This window comes from Coregonus clupeaformis, chromosome 28 (genome assembly GCF_020615455.1).
Source record: "Coregonus clupeaformis isolate EN_2021a chromosome 28, ASM2061545v1, whole genome shotgun sequence".
Taxonomy (NCBI): Eukaryota; Metazoa; Chordata; class Actinopteri; order Salmoniformes; family Salmonidae; genus Coregonus; species Coregonus clupeaformis.
This window is the reverse complement of record NC_059219.1, coordinates 4,502,789-4,527,988: the sequence shown is the minus strand read 5'-3', so window position 1 is coordinate 4,527,988 and position 25,200 is coordinate 4,502,789. Positions and strand designations below refer to the sequence as shown.

At 44.2% G+C, this 25,200-nt stretch overlaps 2 protein-coding genes across 3 annotated transcripts in view; one reads left to right on the top strand and one right to left on the bottom strand.

Annotated features, from left to right (window-relative positions):
- Positions 1-25,200, bottom strand: part of LOC121542545 (protein O-mannosyl-transferase TMTC1) — a 102,903-nt gene that overhangs the window by 32,146 nt on the left and 45,557 nt on the right. The window contains exons 5-6 of one of the 2 annotated variants that reach the window (XM_041851940.1): positions 3,023-3,104; positions 2,691-2,794 (exon numbers count right to left, since the gene is read on the bottom strand). The exons of the other annotated variant lie outside the window; for it this stretch is intronic. Of the exons in view, the coding sequence (XP_041707874.1) occupies positions 2,691-2,794; positions 3,023-3,104 (186 nt within the window). The remainder of the gene's footprint in view (positions 1-2,690; positions 2,795-3,022; positions 3,105-25,200) is intronic. 2 annotated transcript variants of the gene reach the window in all.
- Positions 20,908-23,476, top strand: LOC121542547 (E3 ubiquitin-protein ligase TRIM39-like). The gene is made up of 2 exons (XM_045208507.1): positions 20,908-21,001; positions 21,559-23,476. The coding sequence occupies exon 2, from the start codon at positions 21,561-21,563 to the stop codon at positions 23,196-23,198; it is 1,638 nt and encodes a 545-aa protein (XP_045064442.1). The 5' UTR covers positions 20,908-21,001; positions 21,559-21,560; the 3' UTR covers positions 23,199-23,476.

The following is a 25,200-nucleotide window of genomic DNA, read 5'->3' as shown; positions in this document are numbered from 1 at the left end:
TTTAGAAGCTTCTGATAGGCTAATTGACATCATTTGAGTCAATTGGAGGTGTACCTGTGGATGTATTTCAAGGCCTACCTTCAAACTCAGGGCCTCTTTGCTTGACATCATGGGAAAGTCAAAAGAAATCAGCCAAGAAAAAAAATGGTAGACCTCCACAAGTCTGGTTCATCCTTGGGAGCAATTTCAAAACGCCTGAAAGTACCACGTACAAACACTAGTACGCAAGTATAAACACCATGGGACCATGCAGCCGTCATACCGCTCAGGAAGGAGACGCGCTCTGTCTCCTAGAGATGAATGTACTTTGGTGCGAAAAGTGCAAATCAATCCCAGAACAACAGCAAAGGACCTTGTGAAGATATTGGAGGAAACAGGTACAAAATTATCTATATCCACAGTAAAACGAGTCCTATATCGACATAACCTGAAAGGCCGCTCAGCAAGGAAGAAGCCACTGCTCCAAAACCGCCATAAAAAAGACAGACTACGGTTTGCAACTGCACATGGGGACAGAGATCGTACTTTTTGGAGAAATGTCCTCTGGTCTGATGAAACAAAAATAGAACTGTTTGGCCGTAATGACCATCGTTATGTTTGGAGGAAAAAGGGGAAGGCTTGCAAGCCGAAGAACACCATCCCAGCCGTGAAGCACGGGGGTGGCAGCATCATGCTGTAGGGGTGCTTTGCTGCAGGAGGGACTGGTGCACTTCACAAAATAGATGGCATCATGAGGAAGGAAGATTATGGGGATATATTGAAGCAACAGGCAGCGTAATCAAGAAAGAGAGAGAGAGAGAAAGTGAGAGAAACAGCCACCGAAAGAGAGACATCGAGACAGAGAGAAAGAATAATTGAGAAAATGAATAGCAGTTGCTGACAGGTTTGTGATGGGAGGTTTGAGGGCTGTAGCTGTGTCTCCTCTGTCTCCTGTGTGCCGTCATGTTCTCCCTGATCAAGAGTCCTGAATTCAGGTGTCAAACCACTTAGCTTCACAGCCTTACAGGCTCACACAGCCATGATGTGAGGAGAGCACTCCACACCACGCAGAGGACACTGACACACCAGATAGACAAATACCTTGAAATACAGTCACACACACACCCTCACACACAGTCACACACACAGGCATGCTCATGGGCAAACACACACACAGGTAAATACATGCACACACAGAAACAGGCAATCACAGACAATGGCACTTGATGTTTAATGGATTAGAATGTGAGTTGCAGTACGACACTCAACATTCTCAAAAAGCTTTCAGCATTGAATTTGATGCACACACTCAACTAGACAATCACACACACACACACAACTAGACAATCACACACACAACTAGACAATCACACACACAACTAGACAATCACACACAAACACACCTGACCTTTATGAGAAACGAGAGAGGAATAGCAAATGCTAAATCAACAGAAATGTCACTGGTCTGCAACATGGTTAGTTGAAGATAAAAACTCCAAAGCACGCACGCACACACACACACAAAGGTGCCATTAACCAGGCTGGGCTAGACTGTTGCATATAATTCATATAGTAAACAGCTACTTCTCCAGTCACCCATGGTTGATAAATCTGTAATATGAAGCTGTGACTGTAGTCCGCATCTTTATTCAAATAAATCACTTAAGCACCTACACACACACACTCGCACACAAACACACAGCTACTTCCGCAGTCACCCGCGGTTGATAAATCTGTAATATGAAGCTGTAACTGCAGTCCGCTTGTTTATTCAAATAAATCACTCAAGCACCTACACACACAGACAGACAGACAGACAGACACACAACCTCACACACACACACACACACACACACACACACACTCTTACTCCCACACACACACACAGGGAGATTAATGACAGAAGGGAGGCTGCTGTGATGAATTCTAAATGGATTGGCAGAGAACCGCTGACATGATGGATAATCACTACTGCATCACCACAGATGGAGGGGGAATGGATAAACACAGACCACACACACCAAGGACGATACACACTCTTCACACACACACACACACACACACGCAGCAAGGATGACACACACTTCTCATACACACATATCCATATCTGACTGATTCTCAGTATCAAAAGGACAAACACAATCTTCAAGGTTAGTCTTAATCCTCAGTATTCACTAGGAGATGCATCTCTTCATTAAAACATAATGGAGGACACTGACTGATGGATAGATAGCTGGCTGAATGGAAAGGTTTTTAACACTAAGACTGACATTCTCCTTTCTCAATGACAAGAGCATCCTTGAAACAATGCCAGGAAGAAAGAAGGGAAGGAGGGAAAGAAGGATTGGATGTAGGGTATGAAGACTTTAGGATTACATTTCCCAGGTGGCCTTGCAAGAGCTAATGACAGCTACAGTGTCTGCCACTGCAGATAGGGACCAGAGCACTATGGCTTGCGCACTCTGAGGCCTACAGCCCTGGGGTAGGCCGTGAAGCTGGGGAAGCGGGTAGGAGGCAGACCCAGGGAGAGAGGCTGATGTTTGGGTCTATTTGTGAGTCTATTTATGTTCATACTCTTTTATACAACTTTTAATATGGTGGTTACATGTAGCAGAGCAGCAGGAAATAAGACTGAATATGACTGAATACAGTATCTTAGCGTTTTAGCACTGAAATGGATTTAACGTGTCTGTGTTAGGGCTAAGAATAACCTGGTGAGCAGGTGAGGAGAGAAGGAGGCTGGGTTGTCCTGCTCAGAGAAGAGAGGCATGGAGCCGCCCATCAGCCACAACCTGAAGGACATGATGACCGCCACCTACAGGAGGGAGGAGTGAACCGCAGGACGATACTATTAAAGCAGCAGATTACATCCACACCCAAAACTAGACCTACATTTACAAATACAAACTTAACAGTGCAATGTATCAAAACCTAACATCAAACTTGTGCTTGAACCTACACATTCAGCATGATTACTATACCACAAAGATGCGTACTGAGATATAGACATAGTCTTAGTTGCATGGTTGTGGTTGATACTCACATAGAGAGAGACAGCACATGCTCGTTTGAGGAAGGGGACAGAGATTCTGAGAAGATCCTTCATCTTGGAGCTGGAGAGGTGCCTGGAACACAACAACACAGAGAGATGAAAGGTCAGAAAACTGACCTATAGTATTAGGGTCAGAGAACTGACCTATAGTATTTGGGTCAGAAAACTGACCTATAGTATTTGGGTCAGAAAACTGACCTATAGTATTTGGGTCAGAAAACTGACCTATAGTATTTGGGTCAGAGAACTGACCTATAGTATTTGGGTCAGAGAACTGACCTATAGTATTTAGGTCAGAAAACTGACCTATAGTATTTGGGTCAGAAAACTGACCTATAGTATTTGGGTCAGAAAACTGACCTATAGTATTTGGGTCAGAGAACTGACCTATAGTATTTGGGTCAGAGAACTGACCTATAGTATTTGGGTCAGAAAACTGACCTATAGTATTTGGGTCAGAAAACTGACCTATAGTATTTGGGTCAGATAACTGACCTATAGTATTTGGGTCAGAGAACTGACCTATAGTATTTGGGTCAGAAAACTGACCTATAGTATTTGGGTCAGAAAACTGACCTATAGTATTTGGGTCAGAAAACTGACCTATAGTATTTGGGTCAGAGAACTGACCTATAGTATTTGGGTCAGAGAACTGACCTATAGTATTTGGGTCAGAGAACTGACCTATAGTATTGGGGTCAGAGAACTGACCTATAGTATTTGGGTCAGAGAACTGACCTATATTATTTGGGTCAGAGAACTGACCTATAGTATTTGGGTCAGAGAACTGACCTATAGTATTTGGGTCAGAGAACTGACCTATAGTAATCCTCCACCAGGGTTAATGGCATGTTTAGTTTCATCGGTTTACTTGTTCACCAATCCACCAATCCATTTATTTATTCAGTACATTAAAGTACATGTACACTCACTAGTGGCATTGAAAATCCATAAAGGGTAGAGCTGATATCTCTCTACAAAAGATGGGGGGTGGTAGGACAGAGGAGGATGAGAGGAAAGGAAAGGAGAAGGGAGGTGGAGAAAAGAGAGAGGGGAAGAGTATGTAATGTCTTATAAAGTGCTATATCCAGGCACTCCGCATTGCGTTGCATAAGAACAGCCCTTAGCCGTGGTATATTGGCCATATACCACACCCCCTCTGGCTTTATTGCTTAATTATATAACAGAGGTACACAGACAGAGACAAGAGGAGAGAAAGAGGGGGGGGGGGAGAAAGAGAGAGAGAAAGAGAGAGAGAAAAAGAAAGAGCGAGAAGGGAAAGCAGATAGAGAAAGGGGGCAGGAGATTCAGAGAGTCGGTGACGCTCACACAGACAGAATTCCCAGCACGGAACGTAAAGAGACATGTCGACCTTGGGAAACATTACGGATTTGAGCTCCGCTGAAAAGACAGATTTCACGCTGTGTAGAGGAATGAGATAACAAACAAACAAACAAACAAACACACACACACACATACACACACACACACACACACACACAGACAGACACACACACAGACACACACATACACAGACAGGTATTGTTGCGTTCTCAGCCCTGGGCCTCTCCCTCTCCCCAAAGGCCTGATGGGCAAGACGTCGCCACGCATCCACACAACAGGATGTTAATTTGTCATGACAACTGTGACCGTGGTTACAGGGAGGGATGAATGAAGAGGGGGGGCTAGGGGGGTAGTTTGGGGGTGGAGGGGGTGGTGGGGAGAGAAATTGAGATTGGGTCAATTGTTTGAGAGTAGAGTTGGAGCTAGGAGTGACCTTCCTCACACTGCTTAGTGATGCAGTGTGTGTGTGAGTGCATGAGTGTGTGCGTGTATTGTCTCACTGTCTTAGACATTATACACCAGGGATCAGTTACACACCATGGAAACTTAGACAGACAACACACACACGTCTCTATATGAAACACACACATGGGCTTGCAGTGGAAAAACCCTCCAAAACCCTAAGGACTGAATAACATAAATAACCGTCACTGTATAGCTACTCTCTGCTGGGTGAATAACAGTTCATTCACAACACATTATGCTCCAGGCGGCAGGTAGCCTAGCGTTTAAGAGCGTTGGGCCAGTAACTGAAAGGTCGAAACCCCGAGCTGCCTTTGAGCAAGGCAGTTAACCCCCACCAACTGCTCCACGGTAACCGATGAAGTGGATTAAGGCAGCCCCCCCCCCCCTGATTCAGAGGGTTAAATGCGAAAGACACATTTCAGTTGAATGCATTCAGTTGTACAACAGACTAGCTATCCCCTTTCCTTTCCAGTCATTTTTGTAATTATCCTGCTCGGATGTGGTATTTCCTCTTCCTCCTCCCTAGCCATTCAGTCTGTCGTCCCCACGTGCCACTGTTATTTATGCCCCCCAGTGTTCTGTACAGGAGTTCTGGATCAATGGCAGCGCCTCATTACCTTCATACTGACCTTCAAACCAACCACACTGTGTTTAAGGTACAGAGGGAAGAATTATGTTCTGTCACACGCATACATACAGGTCTGAGTTCTGTTTTCCACACACAGCAAAAAGGAATGTGTTATGCCTCTTTGCATGCATGTGTGCGTGTGCGTGTGCGTGTGTGTGTGTGTGTGTGTGTGTGTGTGTGTGTGTGTGTGTGTGTGTGTGTGTGTGTGTGTGTGTGTGTGTGTGTGCGTGTGCGTGTGTGTACCTACTCCTGTTAATCCCCAGTAGACATGATGATACCCTGGCACTTTACACGGTCTCATGTTACAATGGATTAGATTCTACACAGGGCTATCTTAGATGACAGCCCTGCACGAGGGAGGTGTGTGTTTGCGTATAAGAGAGGGCAAGCATGCAGCATTCATGGTTGATGACGTGTGTGTGTTGGCTTGGTTGGCACACTCTCCTTCTCAGGGGCGACTGGACAAAGTGGTCCCCAGCGTATGCCCTGCCTCACACCTCAGGTCTCCTCTGGGTCAAATGGGCCGTAGGGACTTCTGTTCCTGTGGTGTGGTGTGGTGTGATGTACTGTGAAGGGCCGCTCACCCAGCTACAGTCAAGAAGAGGCCAATACAGGCAGGCCTTTGTCGCATCATGCAATGTGTGTGTGTGTGTGTGTTAATCTCTTGGTACCGCTTCCCTGTGTCTGCTCCCTTATGTCTTCCCCGCCCCATCCCATTCCTTCACTACAGAGAGTAGTTCCTGCACCCCCCCCCCCCCACTGTCTACAGAAACACAATCATCTCCCAGGCTATTCTCCTCAAGTGGGGCATAAATAAATAATCCCATAACACAAACACAATAGAACAGGAGTCCAGTGAAACTGTATAAGGTCATCTGATTGGACCCTGCTGCACTGCTTCCAGGAAAGGACACAGTAGATGTAGTAGCCTCTGTAACATATCTAAACACACCGTCCCCCTGTGCCTGTTCAGCACAGACGCACACACACACACACACACACACACACACACACACGGATGACAGGCACACACACACACAGGTGCATACACACATGCACATACATTCAGACGCTTTTACACACACGATTATTTAGCACACATAGAAAAAAGGCACTGTCCCTGGGAAAAGCATCACACACATACACACACCATCTCTCAGTCTGTCCCTGGGAAAAGCATCACACACCATCTCTCAGTCTGTCCCTGGTCCGGGGGCGTTGGCTGACACAGACTAGGTGCTATTTGTACAGCAGTCATGCATCTACATTCCTGCCGCTTCTCTGTGTTGAATAAGTGATGTGTTCTTTACTTCATTATACTACAGCGCTGAGTTCAAACAGAAAGGGAGATCAGAGGCTGGGCGCTACGGCAACCACCCCCCGCTGGGCTGGCCCAACCCACAGCGCTCATTTAGGCTCACGGTTTATTAACTGGACAGAAGGAAAGGAAGTACTGTAAGAAGCTTTGGTGGAGAAAGGAAAGACATGTGTCATGCAGTGTTAGGTGTTGTATCAATGGTGTGAGGTCATACCAGTGTTTGGTAACCTGACAGTCAACCAGAGTCCTCAATGTACCTTAGGAGTATACGTTATACCACTTGTCAAGGAGTAGAAGGAAAAAGATAGGCAGCTGGATAGGGAGTACACAAACACACTACAAAATAGCTTTGGAGTGAAGGAGGAACAGAACGCGATAGAGCAGAGAAGAGAAGGAGTGTGTGAAACCCATACACACAGTCTCACTCACCCAAGGGACCACTTTTATCCTTCAAGAAAGGGATAGTACAGCAAAGCAGTGTGGTTTGGATGCTGAATTATTGAGCAGTGACAGAGCAGACTATCCTGAAGGGAGGAAGAGAGGAGGAGAGGAGAGGGGGATTGGAGAAGTGGGGACAGTAATACGAGAGCTTTTAAATCCATGATGAATGTTTCCTTTGTTCAAATCCTGCAGGAGATGTCCTGCCAAACAATCTCCTCTGTTGCCGCTGCTTTAAAACACTCTCGTTATGTGATTCAGTCAGGGTTTCCCCCCCCCATGTTCATTATTTCATAATCAAGATTAGGTTGCAGGGCTTTGAGAGCAGTGGAGCACAGAAATAACTGCAGCAGTACCCGAAACACTCATCCCTCTGCTAGAAGGGGTCAAAGTCAGAATGATATCATCCCCAAGAGAAAGATTAGGATTGGGCATCCTTACAGAAATACAAAATTGAGTGTGTTTTACTATGTGTGTTTTACTGTGTGTGTGTGTGTGTGTGTGTGTGTGTGTGTGTGTGTGTGTGTGTGTGTGTGTGTGTGTGTGTGTGTGTGTGTGTGTGTGTGTGTGTGTGTGTGTGTGTGTATGTGTATGTGTGTGTGTGTGTGTGTGTGTGTGTGTGTGTGTGTGTGTGTGTGTGTGTGTGTGTGTGTGTGTGTGTGTGTGTGTGTGTGTGGACGTGTTTAACTATTCTTGTGGGGACCACCCACAAGAATAGTAAACGAACAAACATTTGACCAACTGGGGACATTTTGTTAGTCCCACGAAGTCAAATGCTATTTCTAGGGGGTTAAGGTTAAGGTTAGAATTAGTGTTAGGGTTAGAATTACGTTAAGGGTTAGGGTTAGGAGCTAGGGTTAGTTTTAGGGTTAGGAGCTAGGGTTAGGTTTAGGGTTATGGTTTTTGGGTTAAGGTTAAGGTTAGGGTTAGGTTTAGCGTTAGGTTTAGGGTTAGGAGCTAGGGTTAGGTTTTTGGGTTAAGGTTAGGGTAAGAGTACGGTTTAGGGTTACGTTTAGGGAAAATAGGATTTTGAATGGGACTGAATTGTGTGTCCCCACAAGGTTAGCTGTACAAGACTGTGTGTGTGTGTGTGTGTGTGTGTGTGTGTGTGTGTGTGTGTGTGTGTGTGTGTGTGTGTGTGTGTGAGACATGAGGTCTGCCATAGGCTTGACTGCCAATGCTGACCAGTCGTTTATCATACACAGAGAAACACACACAAACACACATGCGCACACACCTTGCTTACCTATCAACTCTCTGCACACATCTCTCCCATATTCCCTCAGCTTAGCCTCAATCTCACAATCAGCCTGTTTACTAAGAAACTTCTTGCTTTGCTGTTTTTTAATCACTCCAGTTCCTCACGGGGGCTGGAAGTGAATGCTGTAGTGTAACTAAACACACACACACACAAATCCAATTCATAATAGCACACTCAGCGCTCTACTGCTAATCAGTTCCATTATTGACCAATCAGCGTACATTCAGAGCTAGCCTGCTAAACTGAAATTAACACCGCTTAGTGCACGTCTCATGTCAAAAGGCACACAGCTCAAAATCACGCAAGACCAGGAAATGGGTTCTCTGAATGAGCCCTGCTATGCTGAGCCTGCTGCTTCACGCTCATTAGGACATTGGGCTCAATGTTGGCTCTGATTTAGGCAGTTTCCTCCCAGTGAGGAGGTTCTGTCATAGGGAGAGGGTTACTATGTGCTCCATTGTGTGGCTGCAGGATTCTAACAATGACAGCCCATCACAGCTCTGAGATAATACGCAGGGGGAAAGAGTGCAGGAATATATTTACCATTCCCCTTCACCTCGTTCACCCTGGGATTTAAAAACAAAACGCTTTTCACATCAGTCTGATGTCCGCATTAATTCACTTCTGTCCATAAGCCACTGGAAAGCTCCCCGCATTTCATGGCAATATGGAATTAGATGTTAGAGAGAGAGAGAGAGAGAGAGAGAGAGAGAGAGAGAGAGAGAGAGAGAGAGAGAGAGAGAGAGAGAGAGAGAGAGAGAGAGAGAGAGAGATTGACAGACCAACCTGCACATGTCCTCTATGCTTATTGTTATTGTTCAATGTATGGTTATTTTCACCCTTGATTATTGTTGCTACTGTTGTCCCATTGACAATATTGATTATTATTATTTTAATTATGTTAATATTGTAAATCTCCAAAGTAAGCTTTGGCAATATGTACATTGTTACGTAATGCAAATAAAGCGAATTGAATTAAATTGAGAGAGAGCGAGAGAGAGACAGAGCAAGAAAGACAGAGACAGAGACAGAGACAGAGAGATCGATAGAGACAGAGACAGAGAGAGAAAGAGAAATTGTAATGCAGAGGATGGTGATGGTGTTGAGGGCCAGGGTCAGCCCCTCTCTAGTCCTCTTTAGGAATAGGAAGGCGGAGGAACGTGCCAGGAAAACCAAAAGACTAGAACATTCAGGAAATGGTCACCCATGAATTCAACTGACAAATATGTTCCCATCTGTGCATTCAGTATGTCTACCATAGATAGAACTCAGGGACTTGAGTTGATAGCTAAAGCATAAGACCCCTCCTCGTCTGTTTCCCTTTCTATATCACCAGCAGATCTCTTGGGGGTGGGGGTCCTATATACTCTATGCTTTTGCAATCATCTCACTCAGGCATGAGTTCTACTTACAGAATCCATGTAGGCAGTCCCAGTAAGTGGTGTTATGTGATCGTGTAACTCTAACTTCCCTCTATAATGTCTCTAATAACAGCATGTCTCTTACATCCTATAAGGTATAGCAGGTAGGCAATCATCTGAACACACTCCCCCTCACACTGCAAGGTTCACTCAGTTTCTCCTTTACCAACATTACATTTACATTTTAGTCATTTAGCAGACGCTCTTATCCAGAGCGACTTACATGAGCAATTAGGGTAAGTGCCTAACCCACTTATGTTATCATCTCCATCATTTCACATCTATACTAACAGCTTTAACAAGAAACATACACACACACAGTACTCTATAGGTAGGATAATGATGTTCTACAGAGTGGCAGTGTGGTAACGGAGTGGTAGTTAATAGCCTGGTAGGGGAATGGACAGGGCTCCATGCTGATTGTATTAGCATGTTAATGGTATTCAGCTCTATTTCTGTCTGCTGGTTATTAATACTGCGGCCCAGTGCTGAGAACAGCCCCTTCATTAGTAACTCTGCAGCCTCCACGGTCCAAGATGTACACACACCCACACACACACAAATGTGCGCACGGACACACACACACACACACACACACAGAGATTAATAATGACACACCACACACACGGATGTACAAAGACACTGTGATGTCACGAGAGGCTGTGTCCTGGAGGGACGTTACATCCCCCTGAGGTGGCTGCAAACCCAGACAGCTATGGCTCCATCTGCTGGTATGGTCGGGAACTCCACCCCTCTATGGCCAATCTTCCCACGCAGCTGAAACAAATGAGGAGCTGATGAGCTGAAGGTTTGGGAAGGGAAGAGACACAGTCTCCAAGCTGGGCTCTCTGGAGGACAAGAGTGCTGCACGTCCACTTCCATGAGGAATATAAGGATTTGGAGATACTTACCTTTGGGAAATACTCACCTTTGGATATATGCCCCTGTGGAAATACGTGAGAGACATTTGGAAGGACTTTTTTGCTGGGTTGGCCACTAGCTGCAACGTGGACTACAGTAAGGCTGGGGAAAAGTTATCTGAGCGAGTGAGAATTATGATTTTGGATGTGGAAGAGACATCCCTGAACTGTTAACCCTTAAAGAGCCACAAGAGAACAGAATTTTGTTATATTTCGTTAATTTCCCAAGACCTATAATAAAATCCTTGTTTTGTTTGAACCTTGTCTCCTTGCACTACTTGAGCAATCCCGCTGAAAGCTGTGTAGCCTCTCGTGACGTCACAGATGGTGGAGAATACGGGCACGCTCAAGCATTAATAGTGCATGTCAGAGGAGGATACCGAAGGTTTGATCACCCAGTTTTCCAAGTTGGCCGTAGGCTCCCCGCCGACTGAAATGGAGGACATATTGAAAGCCCTTGTTGCTGGCCAGCAAGCCCAGATGCAAGCAAACGTGGCTCTCTTGGAGGAGCAAAAGAAAGCCAACCTTCTGAAGGCAGAGGAATTGCAGTTGCAGAGACAGAGGGTGGTCCAAAATACCCGCCCAATAAAGGCAAGTGACTTTATATCTAAGATGGGAGCTACCGATGACATTGAGGCATACCTGCATGCATTTGAGGCCACGGCCACTAGGGAAGCCTGGCCCAAGCAACAGTGGGTTGGTCTGTTAGCCCCCCTTTCTAACCGGGGAATCGCTGAATGCTGTCCGGGACCTGGGCCCTGACCAGGTTACTGACTATGATGCCCTGAAGTCTGAGATCCTCAGCAGATATGGACTCACAAAGTTTGGTATGGCCCAGCGCTTTCACAGCTGGACCTTCCAACCAGACCAACCTCCTCGGGCGCAGATGCATGAACTTGTCCGAATCGCAAGGAAATGGCTGGATCCGCAGAGGAATACAGCAGCGGCGGTGGTGGAGGCCGTTGTGGTGGATCGTTACCTACGCGCCCCTGCCTTATGAGGCAAAACGGTTCATCAGTCAACAGGCCTTGACCACGGCTGATCTGACCGTGGAAGCTGTGGAAAAGTACCAGGCCACAGCGGAGATGCTGAATGCTTCCCGAAAAGACCCCAGGAGTGCGGCCCCACCACAAATGGGAAGAACCCGTCCAAAGGACCCCCAAGGTCTCGAACCCAGCCACGTCAGGACTTATCCCGGCTCCAGGGGGAGCCAGAAACCAGGCGGGTCCAAGAAGAGTACACCAGGAGGGGAAACTCGACAGTGTTACCGGTGTGGGGAGATGGGACATATCTCCTGGCAGTGTGGGAAACCAGCCGATGAACCTATGCCCACTGCGAGTCCTCCAGCTCAGCACCCACACACCGTTTTGCCTCGCTCTTGGGAGTCGTAGATGGCGGCCCAGATCGACCCCCACCTGCCCGGTAACTGTGAATCACCATGATGTGGAGGCCTTACTGGATTCTGGTAGCCGGGCCACCCTGGTGCGTAAGGATTTGGTGGGCCCAACGTGTCTGACCCCGGGAAAGTCCTCCCAGTTTCCTGTGTCCATGGGGACACCAGAGAATACCCCATTACTGAACTTACAATGACCAGCACACGGGGAACCATACACACGACGGCGGGGGTGGTTGATTCCCTCCCCGTCCCTGTCCTAATTGGACGAGACTGCCCAGCCTTTTACCCACTCTGGAGAGAGAGTCTCAGGAGAGGATAACCCGAGTACCTCGGAAACGGAGAGGCAAGACTCATCCTGGGAAGGCTCCGGTGCAATCCTCCGAGTTACTCACTCCCGCCCGGGCTCTGATAGGGATGGCAGGTGCCCAGACCGACACAGAGACGGAGCTACAGAATCTGGACAAAGAACTGTCTGGTCTGAAGGGGACCGCTGAGAGGTATCGTTTGTTAAAGCAACAGTTAGACATGAAGACAGAAGAGTTAGATATCCTCCAGGCTAAACTCCAACAGAGCTCCTTCCTAAGCAACAGGAGGAGCTGGAGAGGCTGCGCAGGACCATCGAGGAGTGTGAGGAGACCCTGCGCAGTAGTAAGGAGGTCCAGAAGAAGGCAGAGGAGAAGTACAAGGTGTTGGAGAACAAGATGAAGAATGCGGAGGCAGAGAGAGAGAAGGAACTGAAAGCTGCTCAACAGAAGCTAAACTCTGCTAAAACCAAGGCTGATGCGTTCAGTAAGAAACTCAAGGAGAGACAACAGGAGGCTGAGTCCCTGGTCCTAGAGTTGGAGGAGTTGAAGAGAGAGCAGTCTGGCAAGCACCACGGCAATGCGGACGCCCTCTCCCGGCGTGATGCCTTCTTCGCTGCCTTTACCCCGACGAGGACGTCGGTCCCGAGGAGGGGGATGTGTGATGTCACGAGAGGCTGTGTCCTGGAGGGACGTTACATCCCCCCTGAGGTGGCTGCAAACCCAGACAGCTATGGCTCCATCTGCTGGTATGGTCGGGAACTCCACCCCTCTATGGCCAATCTTCCCACGCAGCTGAAACAAATGAGGAGCTGATGAGCTGAAGGTTTGGGAAGGGAAGAGACACAGTCTCCAAGCTGGGCTCTCTGGAGGACAAGAGTGCTGCACGTCCACTTCCATGAGGAATATAAGGATTTGGAGATACTTACCTTTGGGAAATACTCACCTTTGGATATATGCCCCTGTGGAAATACGTGAGAGACATTTGGAAGGACTTTTTGCTGGGTTGGCCACTAGCTGCAACGTGGACTACAGTAAGGCTGGGGAAAAGTTATCTGAGCGAGTGAGAATTATGATTTTGGATGTGGAAGAGACATCCCTGAACTGTTAACCCTTAAAGAGCCACAAGAGAACAGAATTTTGTTATATTTCGTTAATTTCCCAAGACCTATAATAAAATCCTTGTTTTGTTTGAACCTTGTCTCCTTGCACTACTTGAGCAATCCCGCTGAAAGCTGTGTAGCCTCTCGTGACGTCACAACACACACACGAATGAAGACAAACACACACACACTGACAGACATGCATAAAATCCCACACACACACACACACACACGCGCGCGCGCGCGTTCAGCGTGCCTGTCCTAAAGGAGATAACAGATTCCTTGACATGGAGCAGCAGAGGGTTTTCCTGCAGTGTGTTCTCTCTCTGGGATACGACTTATGCAGGAGAAATGGACAGTCAGCTCATCCACCAGGAGAAGATAGAAACCACCAGGGAAGTGAAGTGGTGGACCAGAAAAGAAAGGAGGAATAAATGAAAGAAAAAGAGACGGGGAGAGGTTGTCATGGGAATCTAGAAGCTCAGCATATGTATACGCACTGTACACCCAACACACAAAAACACACAGGTGCTCAGCTTTCCGAGCACACACCATTCGTACCAGTCGACAGTTGCGCATGTGAACTTGATGTACGCTTCAACACTAACCCTCCCACTACACCTGCCCACACACACACCCCCACCTGCGACAGACCAGCCAATCAGCTGTGTGGGAATGAAAGAGAGGCATTCTGGTCTGCTACAGAGCCTCAGCCCTGGCCAATAGGATCAGTACAGTGTCTTCAGAAAGTATTCATACCACTTGATTTATTCCACATTTTGTTGTGTTACAGCCTGAATTCAAAATTTAATACAAATAAATAATTACAGAAATTTATTTATTCACACCCCTATTCGATACATGTTAAAATCACATTTGGCAGCGATTACAGCTGTGAGTCTTTCTGGGTAAGTCTGGAAGAGCTTTGCACACCTGGATTGTACAATATTTGCTAATTATTATTTTTTTAATTCTTCAAGCTCTGTCAAGTTGGTTGTTAATCATTGCTAGACAGCCATTTTCAGATTTTCAAGCCGATTTAAGTCAAAACTGTAACTCGGCCACTCAGGAACATTCAATGTCATCTTGGTAAGCAACTCCAGTGTATATTTGGTCTTCTATTTTAGGTTATTGTCCTGCTGAAAGGTGAATTTGTCTCCCAGTGTCTGTTGGAAAGCAGACTGAACCAAGTTTTCCTCTAGGATTTAGCCTATTCCGTTAATTTTTTATCATAATAAAAACTCCCTAGTCCTTGCCAATGACAGGCATACCCATAACATGATGCAACCACCACTATGCTTGAAAATATGAAGCGTGGTAACTCAGTGATGTGTTGTGTTGGATTTGCCCCAAACATAACGCCTTGTATTCAGGACATAAAGTTAATTCCTTTGCCAAATTTTGGGAAGTTCACTTGTTTTGGAATATTTTTATTCTGTACAGACTTCCATCTTTTCACTCTGTCATTTAGGTTAGTATTGTGGAGTAACTAAAATGTTGTTGATCCATCCTCAGTTTTCTCCTATCACAGCCAATAAACTCTGTAACTGTTTTAAAGTCAACATTGGCCGCATGGTGAAATCCCCGAGCAGTTTCCTTCCTCTCTGGCAACTGAGTTAGGGAGGACGCCTGTATTTTTGTAGTGACTGGGTGTATTGATACACCATCCAAAGTGTAATTCATAACTTCATCATGCTCAAAGGGATATTCAATGTCTGTTTTTTTGTGTGTTTTTTTTACCCATCAATAGGTGCCATTCTTTGCGAGGCATTGGAAAACCACCCTGGTCTTTGTGGTTGAATCTGTGTTTGAAATTCAATGCTCGACTAAGGGACCTTACAGATAATTGTATGTGTGGGGTATAGTGAGGAGGTAGTCATTCAAAAATCATGTTAAAACACTATTATTACACACAGAGTGAGTCCATGCAACTTATTATGTGATGTTGTAAGCACATTTTCACTCCAGAACTTATTTAGGCTTGCCATAACAAAGGGATTCAATATTTATTGACTCAAGACATTTCAGCTTTTCATTTTTTGTTAATTAGTAAAAATGTCTAAAAAGATAATTCCACTTTGAATTTATGGGGTATTGTGTGTAAGCCAGTGACACAAAATCTCAATTAATCCATTCTAAATTCAGGCTGTAACACAACAAACATTTTGAAAAGGTCAAGGGGTGTGAATACTTTATGAAGGCACCGTAGATCAGCCAAAGATAGAGGCACAGAGGCTGTGATCAACCATTCCAAAATCATATGTATGCAAACACTCCTGTATTGCACAAACTGAATAACACACAGACACAGACACTCAATAACTGAACTTCCTGTACATTGTGTGGTTGTACAGCAGAGAAAAATGTTTGAGCATTGAACTTGAGGCTGAGTTGGCAGGATTACAAGTCAAATCTGAGATCAGCAAAGTGAAGGTGTTGAGGTAGAGTTATAGGTTTACTGAATGTCTACACCAGGAGTAAAAGCATTACTGTAAGACCACACACTCTGTTCTAATCAGTCAATAACGAGGCCTAGTCAGTGTGTTAAAGTCAATTATGTTTGGCCTCATTGTTTTGAAATGAGCCTACTGGCTTTATTTGACTTGGCCCAGGCTCTCTCTAAAACAAGAGGCCAAATGACAATTCAATTATCTGCCAGAGTGAACCATCATCTCTAATCAACGACCAATGAAACCTCACTGCCCAGAGAACTCTAAGCCACTCATGGTCTGGTTTGGGTACACTGAAAGGTGTGTGTGTGTTAGTTATAGTATTACGGTCACCACTGAAGTAACAAACAACTGGGCTCCATAGAGTGGTTAAACCACAGTACGCCCCTAAGAAAGGAGAGCAGAGAGGAAGAGGCATAGGAAGATAAGGAAGGAGGGGAGTGCAGAGGGAGATATACTCATATTCATAAATCATTGAGCTATGTACACACAGGCTCCCTAGTTGCTAATTAGGAACGTCCAGAAGATACATTGAGCAGATGCTCCGCTGAGCTATGAAAACACTCTCACTCTCACACACACACACAATTGTGCTGAGTCACAGAACATTGTCTCAAAAGGCATATCCACACTTACACACATACTCAAGATCATTAAGATTTGATGAGAGTGGGGTCTCTATCTCTGCCCAGGTGTGTTGTTGTGTGAACAGCTGGGCAGGCAAAGTGACAGCACAGTCATCTAATATTAATAGAGTAACAGAGAGATGGCAGCTCCATCACTCAGCAGGCACCACCAGTCCCTATCCATCCACCTTTCATTCAGTCACCCACATACAGACTCAGTTTACAGTGAAGGGGATGGAGGGAGGGAATACAAAAAGAGAGGGGACATTTTTACAATACACAACAAACCAATAACCTAATGACAATTCATAGACAGATCACATATATCATATTGCAGCTTTCTCTGGACCCCTTTCATAAAATCTAATAACACCCCTTTAAACATTACAGTGCAGTAAAAATGATACAGCAATATCGTACAGGGAGGACTGGTAATGCACATTTTGAAGGAAAACTTTAAAGTTGAACACTAGAGAAAAAAACATCTCAATCTTATAAAAAGGTACATGTCATGTTTTAACAGATTCCAAGCTATTCTTATCATTTAACGTTTGTTAATTTTTGTCTCTGAAGTGTCTAAGGGCACTTGAGAGAGAGTTCATCCATATAAAGGGTTAACTCCATCCTCCTTACTGTTCCAAAGTGCATAGTAATATTATGTGAGGCAGAAATTGTACTGTAGACATAATTTTACTCAGTGAAACTTCAGTGGAGAGACATACAGTATATTGTGTACTGGAGCATACTACAGTATCTCAAACTCTTTGGAAATCTCTTAAAACGCTAAACTTGATCAACTTTTAATAATTTAGGACAGAAGGAACAAAGAAAATAGCCACGATCGCACACACAAACAGGTGAGTAAAGAGATTTCAAGTAAAGACCAACTCTAGGATGTTTCTTAATTTAGAGTAGCTACAGTAATTGGGTTAAATTCTCTTTGGTAAAATGACAAAATGTACAGTGCTATGAAAAAGTATTTGCCCCCTTTCTAATTTTCTCTACTTTTGCATATTTGTGATTCTGAATGTTATCAGATTTTCAACCAAAACCTAATATTAGATAAAGGGAACATAAGTGAACAAATAACACAACAATTACATATTTATTTCATAAACAAAGTTATGCAACACCCAATTCCCGTGTGAAAAAAGTAATTGCCCCCTTACACTCAATAACTGGTTGTGCCACCTTTAGCTGCAATGACTCCAACCAAATGCTTCCTGTAGTTGTTGATCAGTCTCTCACGTCGCTGTGGAGGAATTTTGGCCCACTCTTCCATGCAGAACTGCTTTAACTCAGTGACGTGTGGGTTTTCAAGCATGAACTGCTCGTTTCAAGTCCTGCCACAACATCTCAATTGGGATTAGGTCTGGACTTTGACTAGGCCATTCCAAAACTTCCAATTTGTTGCTTTTTAGCAATTTTCATGTAGACTTGATTGTGTGTTTTGGATCATTGTCTTGCTGCATGACCCAGCTGCGCTTCAGCTTCAGCTCACAGACGGATGGTCTGACATTCTCCTGTAGAATTCTCTGATACAGAGCCGAATTCATGGTTCCTTCTATTAAGGCAAGTCGTCCAGGTCCTGAGGCAGCAAAGCATCCCCAAACCATCACACCACCAATACCACCACGCTTGACCTTTGGTATGATGTTCTTACTGTGGAATACAGTGTTTGGTTTTCGCCAGGCATAATGGGACCCATCTCATCCAAAAAGTTGACTCAAGTTTGCCAAAAAGCACCTGGATGATCATCAAGACTCTTGGAAGAATGTTCTATGGACAGATGATTCAAAATTATAACTTTTTGGACGACATGGTTCCAGTAATGCCTGGCGAAAACCAAACTCTGCATTCCACAGTAAGAACATCATACCAAAAGGTCAAGCATGGTGGTGGTGGTGTGATGGTTGCTTTGCTGCCTCAGGACCTGGACGACTTAATGATCATAATAATAATAATAACAATAAGAAGGAGAGTTATTATTATAAATATACTTTTTCTGACTATTTGAAACAGTGTAAACAACACTAAATAAATTAAGTAATACCAGAGAGGCTGATCTAACGGAAAAATGTTTAAAGCTTTTATTACATCATAGTAAAGATTAAAAACAGCCGAATTTGTGAAATTGTTTATCCGACATGTTGTGGTTGGTGCTCACGGAGGCTTGGTGCTCACAGAATTAGTAGGCTATTACACAAACACTCAAACAGAAGCAGGATCTGTCTTATTTCTGTAGATATATATGGATAAAGCCAGGCTATTGATTATAGACCTAATTAAGTTGGGGTTTCCCCTCTCCTCACTTTTCTCAGACAATTAAAGGCAAGGGCTGTTTTCTCGTCTCCTAACTCCGCTGCTGCCTCCACAGCATTGCCCTCAACAACAATATGCTGGTTAACTTTGCTATTATGCACATAGCAACAATGCACTGATGTTTCAGAACCGCGGACAGCGGCAGCTATCCAACGCGGGAGAAAGCGCATTTGCTATAAAATTATATTATTGTTATTCGTGTTGCACCATTGTTCCTACGTAATATAACCATATACAATTTCAGTAGCACGTCTTAGTGATAGACTGTGCCATCCCCACGGCCTCCACAATTGATCAGTCCACTCAGACAGGCGCAAATCAGACAGGTGTCTTGTACACCATGAAATTATTATTATTTTTGCTACTGCTCACCTAAAGAAATCTCGGTCCAACAGCCTATCGACCAAACAATCGGCCAGTCGACTAAATGGGGTCAGCCCTACTCTGATCTCTGTCTTCACCTTACAAATAATTCATTCTATTTACTGAAAAGTAAAACTATCAAATGAAATAAACCTGAATAAAAACAGTGATAAAAGTTGCACGACTTTGATTATTCGTATGTCCACTATATTCGACACTCCATAGGCGAAAGACAATGGGGTCATATACACTCCAAAGCTTAAGTGGATGATGCATCACTTTGTATATACTGTTATGCTAACAGATATTCTGTGGTGAATGGAAAAGAGGAAGAGGAGATCCTTTCCACTGAATACATATCAGTTAGTCATGTAGAGAGAGTTGGGGTGCATGTTTGAGAACAGATAATAAATAAGCAGAGGTAGGAACTGAATACCATGTGTTCATTAATAACAGTCTGTCTACAGCTCATCTCCATGTGGAATACAGTTATTAAGAGGTCAAAGCAATGATGGTTGAAAAACAATAAAAAATAAAAACAGTGTAAGAGAACTTTAACCTTACAGTGCAGTAAACACCGAAGGAAGGAGCTTAGTAATGTAATTTTACTTTAAGGTCATCTTAAGAAGAGAGTTATTTGTTTAACAGCAGAACAAACCGCGTGTCAGAGGGTGCTGTAGGTGGGTGTGGTGCAGGAATCAGGCGCAGGACGCAGAAACTTAGTCCAAAAGACTTTAGTGAACAATCACTTAGAACACGAGCCAGAAAGCCCGGAGGCGAGAAAATACGCACACAGGCGTAAAACAAAATGCGCACTAACATGTGCGAGAGCCCTCCCAAACAGAGGAGGAAAACAACGAAGCACAGACAACCAACAGTAGCGCAATCACACACAACACATGACAAACAACGAGAACTTATAGGACAACTAATGAACGCTAAACGATAACAGGTGTACAACATCAAGACAAAACCAAACGAACATCGAAACATGCAATGGTGGCAGCTAGTACTCCGGAGACGACGACCGCCGAAGCCTGCCCGAGCAAGGAAGAGAGGCAGCCTCGGCCGAAACTGTGACACCGTGTCAAACTTACAATTGCTCTTCAGAAACAAAAAATACACCAGTGAAAATAACAACACAAAAACCACTTTGGTGATCATGGTATTTCCTATCTAGACCGGCGAAAATGATGAGAACAGCCCTGTTTAAACTGTCCTCTTGATGTCACTCTGTCTTGGTTGACTTGAGATGGTAAAATAATGCATCAACAATGTTTGTCATCACTACATAGTTTATGGCTGAATAATTATGCTGAATACATTTATCTTTTAAAGATTTCAAGCGGTTATTATGATTGTACCTTTGGTCTAAGAGAACTGAGCGAGAGTTCAACCATGCAAAGGGTTAACTCTGTTCCCGGAAGAGAAAAGCACATGGCAGAATCAGGGGAGGAGCATTTCAACATCACTTTATTGAACTGAAACTAAAGTAAAGTAGAGAGACATACTGTGTATCTCAAACTCTCTCTTAAACAACTTCAGCGTCTCCAGGCTAGATTTGATATCACAAACAGAAAGAAGAGACAGCACTGATACTCACATAGACACAGGTGAGTAGAGCGATTTACATGGATAGGTGAATTTAAACTTTCTTATCTTTAGTATGTTAAGCTATATTTTGTCAAACGGCTTTCTATAATAAAACCATGTATTACGTTTAGTTAATATTATCCCATAAGACAATGATGATAGTTGAGACTGAACATTCATGATATAAAAATTATAGTTTTAACCATGTTTTGAGGCTATACAGTATTTGTTTACATTTACTTTGTTTACAAACATTGGAGTAAAACAAGCTTATATTTTGGGTTCTGATGGGGAAGGACAGTTGAACTAAGCTCATGACGTATTTATAAGTTATATTCTTCAAGAATCAATTGGTACATATCATTCATTTATAAGTCCAAATCTGACTGAAGCTACTGCAGATTGCTTCTTTAAAAACTCTCTTGTGTAAAACTACTGATTTCTATGTTTAAACCATGTATTAGGTTTGGTTAATATCATCCCATAAGGCCATGTTGACAACTCTAAAGCTGAAACAATCGAGAGCTGACAGATATCAGAAAATTCTTTCTTTGTTTCACCTCTGGTTTCTGTCTAGATATGGCCACCTCCAGCAGTCTCCTGTCTGAAGAGCAGTTCCTGTGCTCTATCTGTCTGGATGTGTACACTGAGCCAGTCACCACTCCATGTGGACACAACTTCTGCAAGGCCTGTATCAGACAGTACTGGGATAGCAATGACCTGTGCCAGTGTCCAATGTGTAAGGAGAAATTCTACAGGAGGCCCAAGCTTTGCATAAATACTTTCATTTCTGAGATGGCTGCTCAGTTCAGGAAGTCAGTTCAAGCGAAAGCTACCAGAAGCCCAGACCAACGCCAAGCCAAAGCCCAAGAAGTCCTTTGTGACATCTGCACTGGGATGAAGCTCAAGGCCCTGAAGTCCTGTCTGATGTGTCAGACCTCTTACTGTGAGACTCACCTGGAGCCTCATCAGAGAGTTGCAGCCTTAAAGAGACATAAGCTGATCATCCCTGTGGAGAACCTGGAAGACAGGATGTGTAAGAATCATGACAGACTCCTGGAGCTGTTCTGTAGGACTGAACAGATGTGTCTTTGTGTCTTGTGCTTTAAAACAGACCACACGACTCATGACACTGTCCCTCTAGAGGAAGAGTATGGAGAGAAGATGGCTCAGTTGGGGAAGACTGAGGCAGAAGTGCAGCAGAAGATCCAGGAGCGACTGCAGAAGGTTCAGGAGATCAAACAATCAGTAGATCTCAGCAAGAGAGATACAGAGAGAGAGATATCAGACAGTATACAGGTATTCACTGATCTGGTGCGCTCCATTGAGAGAAGCCAGGCTGAGCTCATTGAGGTGATTGAGGAGAAGCAGAAAATAGCAGAGAGGCAGGCTGAAGGGCTCATTAAAGAGCTGGAGCAGGAAATCACTGAGCTAAAGAGGAGAAGCACTGAGCTGGAGCAGCTCTCACACACTGAGGACCACCTCCACCTCCTCCAGAGCTTCCCATCCCTCTGCACCCCTCCACCCATCAGAGACTGGTCTGAGATCAGTGTTCACAGTGATCTGTGTGTGGGGACCGTGAGGAGAGCTGTGTCTCAGCTGGAGGAGACACTGAATAAAGAGATGGAGAAGCTGCCTGAAGTCAAACTGAAGAGGATTCAGCAGTTTGCAGTGGATGTGACTCTGGACCCTGATACAGCACATCCCAAACTTATCCTGTCTGAAGATGGGAAACATCTGTGGCATGGAGACACAAGAAAGAATCTTCCTGACAACACAAAGAGGTTTGATATATCTAATTGTGTCCTTGGAAAGGAGGGCTTCTCTTTAGGTAGATTTTACTATGAGGTGATGGTCAAGGGAAAGACTAAGTGGATTTTAGGAGTGGCCAGAGAGTCTGTCAACAGGAAGGGGCAGATCACACTGAGCTCTGAGGATGGATACTGGACTCTGTGGCTGAGGAATGGAGAATACGAGGCTCATGCTGAGCCCAGTGTCCTGCTCCACCTGAGAGAGAAGCTCCAGAAGGTGGGGGTGTTTGTGGATTATGAGGAGGGTCAGGTCTCCTTTTATGATGTGGAGGCCAGGTCTCATATCTACTCTTTCACTGGCTGTACCTTCACTGAGAAACTCTATCCACTCTTGAACCCCTGTCTTAATGATGGTGGTAAAAACTCTACCCCTCTGATCATCTCTCCTGTCAATCACACAGACTGATAAACAAGTCTCTGAGATGTATTGTTGGAACGGGACCTATTTTTGGTAACGTATCATACATTAACATTTACAAATCAGTAGCCTATATTAAGTCAAGTCACATCAAAAAGTGAATAATTTAACTTTCCATTTATATCCTTGCAATCAAATAACACTCTCAAACCCTCTCAACCTCCTTGTCCCTCTGTTACACTGTCAGTAAACTGTAACAGTGGTTAGCGAGAATAGATGTCAATGCCTGCAATATAAATGTGTTTCCTTCAAAATGTTTGCTGGGACAAAACAATCCATCTTTACTGCTAATAAAGATGTTTACTACACATATTTCATGTCTTTGTTCAACATTGTATTGGCAAAAGACAGTGGAGGCATGGACATTAAAGATTAAGAGGGTGATGTGTCAAATGTTCAGGTGCGTTTAAAAAGCATTAGAGCTGAGTTAGCCTTTGAATAAAACACACTCAAACACAAACAGGCATGCACATAAACACACTCTCTCTCTCACACACACACACTATAGGATTAACCAGAGGTCAGTGTGTAAACTGTTCAAGTCAATCCCCATATTTGACTACGGAAAACACTTAGCAGATCTCCCAATTAGACATGCCCTGATGGCCTAACGAGTCATGAAAGCTACCCAGCAGCGCACGCAAGCACACACACACACACACACACACACAAAAACATACACACACTATTAGCTCCAGTGCTCCATTTCATGGGTAAAGACAGACTCTCTTCAGAAGCTTCTTCACGTTCTAGAAGTTTCAAAGGGTTCTGTCTGAGTAAACAGAATCTTCAAAGTATTTTATCTCAAAAGAACTCACAGAAACATAAAAAAAACATATCTCCCAACACACATTTACACAAGGACACACAACCTTCAGGGACTTCTTGATACTCTGTCTTGTCATCATCGACTTTTCAAAACCAACTTTGAAAAGACATACACATAAAAACAGTAAAAACACACCAACAAAATCGCTTGGGATAATTGTACCACATCAAATCAAATAAAATTTTATTTGTCACATAAACGTGTTTAGCAGATGTTATTGCGGGTGTAGCAAAATGCTTGTGCTTCTAGCTCCGACAGTGCAGTAATATCTAACAAGTAATATCTAACAATTTCACAACATATACCCAATACACACAAATCTAGTAAGGAATGGAATTGCACATGCACTGACTTCAAAGATTCCTCTGAGGCCATTGCACAGAGAGAGAGAAAATGTGTCACAATAGAAATTGTGTGTGTTTCTCTGTCAATTAGAGGTATCTTTAGAAGAACAAGCAAGGCAGGGGGAGCAGAACACCTCCTACAGAAAGCGACAGAGATCAATCCTAACAAGAAACTCAACTGACAGTTCTGGTCCTCCCCTGAAGAATGAGGGACACGGTCTCCAATCAAACACACACAATCATAAATACAGCAGATACACACACATACAACCCACACACACACTCTAACTTGCGTTAAGTTGTGTAGGTATGCAGGGTTATGGAGAGATCTACTCAGAGTTGAACTCTCTGGTCAGCCATATGCTTTCACTCATACCGTACAACACACACACACACACACACTCCTCCGTCACAAACCTCCTCTGGAACCCAGCTCTCTCTGTCTGAATGTTTTTAAAGCAGAGGGCCCCAGTCAGAAACACATTACCCAGTGTGATGGGCCCCTCATATCTCCTAGCCATCTGTAAACATGCCTGGAGGAGATGACATTATCTGGCAGAGCTAACACAGACCTAATGGAGCTGGAGGAGGGCTAACTCACAGGGCAGAGACACGGCTCATAATAACACTGGCTCCGGCTGTGTTTCAAATGGCACTGTATTAAACATATAGTACACTCATATAGTATAGCGAATGTGGTTATAGTGGTCAACCACTTATAGTGATCAAATGCCCCTGCACAGATGTGATCACTGTAATAGGAGTTCTGTATTTCCATATGCAGGGCACTTTTAGAAAGCATATACAGTATATAAGG

What these genes read in the sequence shown, in the direction of transcription:
- LOC121542547 (XM_045208507.1), top strand. Translation starts at nt 21,561, where the DNA reads ATGGCCACCTCCAGCAGTCTCCTGTCTGAAGAGCAGTTCCTGTGCTCT.